This window comes from Dreissena polymorpha, chromosome 9 (genome assembly GCF_020536995.1).
Source record: "Dreissena polymorpha isolate Duluth1 chromosome 9, UMN_Dpol_1.0, whole genome shotgun sequence".
In the NCBI taxonomy this organism is placed as follows: Eukaryota; Metazoa; Mollusca; class Bivalvia; order Myida; family Dreissenidae; genus Dreissena; species Dreissena polymorpha.
The window spans coordinates 16,532,236-16,538,235 of record NC_068363.1 but is presented as its reverse complement, the minus strand read 5'-3'; the positions used below and the strand labels follow the sequence as shown (position 1 = coordinate 16,538,235).

At 32.5% G+C, this 6,000-nt stretch overlaps 1 protein-coding gene across 6 annotated transcripts in view; it reads right to left on the bottom strand.

Moving 5' to 3' along the window:
• Positions 1–223: 223 nt before the first annotated feature.
• Positions 224–6,000, bottom strand: part of LOC127844884 (transcription elongation regulator 1-like) — a 44,597-nt gene continuing 38,820 nt past the window's right edge. The window contains exons 18-22 of one of the 6 annotated variants that reach the window (XM_052375420.1): positions 4,110–4,226; positions 3,896–4,006; positions 3,084–3,206; positions 1,781–2,002; positions 224–1,016 (exon numbers count right to left, since the gene is read on the bottom strand). In XM_052375420.1, coding sequence (XP_052231380.1) covers positions 864–1,016; positions 1,781–2,002; positions 3,084–3,206; positions 3,896–4,006; positions 4,110–4,226 — 726 coding nt within the window. In that variant the 3' untranslated portion in view covers positions 224–863. Of the gene's footprint in view, positions 1,017–1,780; positions 2,003–3,083; positions 3,207–3,895; positions 4,007–4,109; positions 4,227–6,000 lie in introns of those variants that run through there. The other 5 variants (XM_052375423.1, XM_052375422.1, XM_052375424.1 and 2 more) reach the window with 5 other exon arrangements.

Genomic DNA, 6,000 nt, shown 5'->3' with positions numbered 1-6,000 from the left:
CTGTCTGTCTGTCTGTCTGTCTGTCTGTCTGTCTGTCTGTCTGTCTGTCTGTCTGTCTGTCTGTCTGTCTGTCTGTCTGTCTGTCTGTCTGTCTGTCTGTCTGTCTGTCTGTCTGTCTGTCTGTCTGTCTGTCTGTCTGTCTGTCTGTCTGTCTGTCTGTCTGTCTGTCTAAATGTTGTCAACCTTCCTGAAGCAGTTCACACTACAAAGCAAACCACATCAATAACATGTTATTATTATTACGAAGTTAATGCAAATTTATCTTGAAATGGTTAAAATGTTTGCATTATAATACCTTTTATAAGTTAATGAATTTAAAACTTCATTAAGGACACACTCGATTACAAATGAATTGATTTGCAAAATCATAGTTTTTATGAAAGCGCAAAACATGCGCTTGATTACACTTAATTCCCCTTTCATCTCTACATAGAACAGATGCATTCGAAATGATTTTGCATACGATGTAATTGTTAAATAAACTGATAGATATGTTCATGAAGACTATCACATATCGGTATTAAGTTTTAATGTACTAGTATTTTAACTGTTGTTAGTATCACATACTGATAAAATTACGGGTACAAGTCAACCATTTGAAACGATGAGTATTATTTGGACGAATATGCAATCAAGAATAAAACAAATCAAACATTGGAATGACAACAATAAACAGAAAGGTAGCCAAGCATGTTTTGATATATGAAATTAATATTTTCGTATTATTTCTTATTACAGTAATCCATAATACGATGCGGAATTAGTTATGAATAAACTATGGATAAGGTCAGAGGATGTAAGCATTATTAGTTTATAAATCACAATACATTAATTCATTTCTCGTATATAACCACACATTGTCATTATGTCTCAAAACAACTATTGCAACAGCACGATTTATAACGCTCGCCATACCACCATATATGGAATCTTTCTGGACGTTTTTGAACCTCTTCTCCGTTCAAAAAGCAAAACATTGATACGGTTTCACCGTCTTCATCATCTTTTTGGTCAATCTGACAAAATAAGAAATCAATCAGTTTGAAATAAGATCTATACTACATTCATTGGTTTATTGATAATGAAAAACATTGGCTCAATGTTATAAAGAATGAACACGTGCACACGCCGATCGACACGACACACTAAGAAACTTGCTTCATAACTAAGTTATTAAGCAACACTAATGTTCATGTGTTATGCAAACACTTTATTAGAGAATGTGCATAAAATGACCATGCAAACATACTTTCAATTTAGTCATTTTATTTCTGGATCAAACAAACGTTTTCCAAGATTTGCACATCTTATTAATAATATTATAAGAATATGGAAAATCGGGAAAAGTTACAGGAGAGAAATTCTTATGTACACGTCCAGTATTTTATTACAGGCAAGTGGCCAATTTTATATACAATACAGGTCACTGCTTAAAATACGACATAAAACATAAAATCGAGTAGAGATGGATTCACCGCATTGGAATGTTCTACGCAAAGAATTGGGTGTTAAACCCGATTGAAAGACATACATAGCTCACACTTCACCAACAATCAATCATAAAACACACGGGTTTAAATACCAATTAACCTCATTGCAGCCTTTTTCAAATTAAAAAGCAATGACGGAGAAAACTAATTCGATTAAATTGCAATTTCATTACTCAACAAACCAACATAAATACGACTTTTTGAGAACACTCTACTGTTTTGGTCCGGTATTTCTCAGTTTTCATACCATATATTCTATTTATTAAAACGTTTTTTAGTCAATACTTAACCTCATTAACTGTTGTGTAGGATGTGTTGATCAGAGCAATGATGAGGTTCAGTGCTAAAAGAGTGAACAGGATAACGAAACTGTAGATGACGATAATAACGCTGAGCTTCAAATAGATTTCACTCCCAGCATTCTCGTAGTGTACAGACGTAACCGTGCCAAGTATGTCGTCCCCATACATCAGTGAAAATAACGATATGGCGGCAAGGCTTTTTGTTTCAAACTGTGTAATAATTACAGTATTAAAAGTATAACGAATAATAATTCTAGCTGTATAACATACTATTCACAGTTCTGCTACTACTTTATGTATATATTTTCAAGCGATACTACCTTTAAAGGTTCATTTAAATTACAATTTTAAGTGGCCGTATTAGGATTCTATAATAACTTCACTGGAAACATGTCAATGGCATGCAAATCAATTTCCATGATTCCTAATCAGTCAATGAAATGGTTAAGAAATATAAATAAATGCAAACATGCTGTGTAATATGAACTATAGTAAGAAACAGATTCGTGATCTGAAAAATGGTGTTGACCTGTTATAATGTTCGGACAAAATGCAATTACAAGGATTCTTTGTCAATCATAAAAAGCTTGATAAGTGTACACACTTGATGGCAAACATCATACAAATATCATATTATTGCAAATAAATTTAAAACTAGACTTATGTTTAATGTTCAATACTTTAAGAAAATATTTAAAATTAACCATGCTTCATGGTATAAAAAACGTCATCTTTTAACATGATAAGCCCTAATCATAGTCAAATTGGCCATAGTTAAGCAACAGTTTCAAAATCATTTTATTAGGGTCAACATTGATTCATTTTTTAAATGGCACATATGGGATGTTTAGAGCAACAATAACCATTGTGGGATCACCGTAACTTATGGTAAAAAAAAAGTCAATGTCGGATAAAACAAACACAGTTTATCGTGTTTGACTAAGACTTATAATGGTCAAACTTAAGGGTTTAATCTCAGCGGGTATACGAAGCGGGATAAAGTCAACCATACAACGCTATAATTCGGTAATCTGCACGATATTTTAATTAATTATAAATATGGTAAACGTGAACTAGTTCTGTTGTTTTGCAAATGTCAATATAAACATCATAATGTTCAAACACAACTGTGAATTAAATATGTTAATGCAGACACAAATAAAACAACAGAAATCCAGAATATAAGTTTAGCGACAATTCGTGTTGTTCAAAACAGCAATTGCAGGGTAAACCCTACATAAACATCTTATTATCGAAGTATCACCTACTGGGCTACTTATGAGTACAATACCTTTGGGTGATAAACTCCGAGCGTCGCAAAGGCACAGGCCCAGTAGCCAATAGATAGAGTCCCGGTGCATAAAACAAATGCCAGAATGCTTGACTTTGCGTAGTAAATGGTATGAAACAGAAGCTGTAAACATAACATACATAGAGAGAATTAGGTTGAACTAAACATGTAACAACTGCGACTTCTCCTAATATTGATTTGTTAACATAAGTATATCTTACACCTATTGCAGGTTAAACAGATACATGACATACATTCAATTTTTGAAAAGCTTGTTTTACAATATTACTGCATGGAAACGGCTTTCATTCCTTGGTAAACTTAGTACGTGTTCGCAATAATAAAATAATTATTTTAAACAATGCCAGAAACAGTGATGTCGTTCAGGCATTTCGTGATTTTATCATATGAATAGGATACCGATTTAATAAAATTAACCATTTCAACATTATCATATTCATGTTCAATGAAAATAAAGCGATTTACCTTTGTGTACAGCATATATATGAACTGTTATCTATTGAATACCACTGCATGATTATCAAAAAACATGTATTGACATGTAGAACTCTTAAATATTAAATAATTCAAACACATTAAATTTTGTATTTACACTAACAAAACGATAATACAAATTTTTAATATTCTTTTAACATCTATTTTATCGTCCTTTCTTTTAATTTTATATTTCTCGGAAATACTTCTATATTGATCGTATTATTACGACTATTCAGAGCTATGTTATGTCAGTGATTAAAACCGTGTTGTACATAAATATACTTATTGTACATTAACTTTACTCTTGATTTTACCGAGAATTTCCTGTTGATTTTCCAATACCGCATGGCGCCCATCCAACAAAGCAGACAACCTATGCCAGAGAAGAAAGCAATTTCATCAAATGACCGAAGTTTCATTTCGCCCTAAAAGCACAGAGAAAACATGATCTATAAAGTTGCAGAGCATAAATTCTTGTCGGTATTGAAACAACACCTAACTCCTTTACTATGGGGGATGTATTATTACCCGTTCGTTGTTTTCCTTATGAAGCGTTATCTGTCCATACAAAATGAAGATATCTCCAATAATCGACACCAAAGACCACCAACGCATAAGATGGGAGCCGAAGTTTTTTATATTCGCCTGAAAAAAAGAACAACAAAATCATAAATATTTACACTCAAAACATGTATATGATCACTGTTTAAGAATATTTTTCACAATAACAGAATAAAAATAAAAATAAATATTAATATATTCAAATGGAAAACAAATCTGTTCGATCTCTGTTGGTACATGTACACTTTAAACAACGAATCTATAATATAATTTATAAAAACAATACAAGTAAATTAAAATAAGAGCAGGCGCAAATTTTGTCCACTTAAAAACGTTTTGATGAATACATTCTTGGAGTCCAACTATGTACTGTATCTATCGTGGGATAAAGAAATTGAAAATTGAGTGTCTCGTATATGCGAAACCAACAGCGATATAGGGAGCGAATTACCAATTGAGCAATGTCTGACGCCACAAGAACGCCATTGATGAGTTATTTTCGTCCGGGGTATCTTTGCCTATCCATTTGCCGATGAATTGTTAATGGCATCGGTTTAAGTGCCATGGGCACCTTAAATACGTACTTTAATGTGTGTTTTGTTTTATTAATTTACAGTTAATGTACAAATCAGTTTTGATTTGATCAGACCTCAACTATATTTGTCTGCGCAGCCCATTATTCTAATGACGCCATATGGCATTTCTCGACAGTCAAGTGCTTCCTTTTAAGATGCTCAAGACGGGTTTAAACTCGCTCTTTTATTATAAGTTGCAAATAATGAAAACAAAGGGAAAAACTCGCATAATTATTCAACTGCTTATTTGAGTTGTACTGAGTTTTATTTAAAACAAGGTAATTCGACAATAAATTGTGCCACGTTGACCGATTAAAACGACTGTACTTTGATAAAGCCACGGCGGTGCAATAAGGTCAACATATTATAAGCTGAACCCACACAATGCAATCTATAAAGTATTCAATAATTAGCAAAATGTCAGTTTGGTGATATATAAACTCTGTATTTGTTCCGTTTGTTTTGAGTTTGGTCATACAAAATGATATGGTCAACACCTGTTATAACAATGTTACGAATTAATTATATTAGCCACTAATCATGGACGACACTTTATGCCTGTTTGTAATTGTTCGTTTAAACGAGGTCTCTTCTAAACGAAAATTCAGGGTAGACGTTCAACGTAATCAATGATAAGCCTGTACGGACATGAATTAATCACAGTTTGTTCCACAACGCGGCTCATTTTAAAGAATAGAAGATGACAGTTTGTTTAGTAATATATAATTTTATGTATATTATGGAATGAAAATATACAACACATACAATTATCACTAATGGTTTGGAATCGATTTTACCATATTAAAATCGAATCGAAAATGTGTGTACAGTCGAATTGCCAGCATGTATATCATGCATGTACGATGTGAATCTAAATTTAGTTTTACTGATCATTTTAATTTCCTGCAACGATATCTTTTCATACGACAGACGAACACTAACTCCGATCCTAATAAAAAGTCGAATAATTCGGTTATTGTAGAAAACATGTACGAAATATCTTCGGCACAATCGGCTCGGGGTGCATCATTTTTCTTTGCTGCATTTTATGACATTCGTCATGTATAATTTGTCTTGCCTATTTTGTGTTATTGTAACATATTTTATCAATATATTATAATTTAACACATATAACAACCGTATAATCTCGCTATAATGTATTGGCAAAATTCTTTCGAATGACGAATAGACCCATCGAAACCCTGACTATATCAACCCAGAGAGCATAATTTTACTTTCATTGAAATAATCTTCAATTACGCGACAATTGACAATCCCCGAAA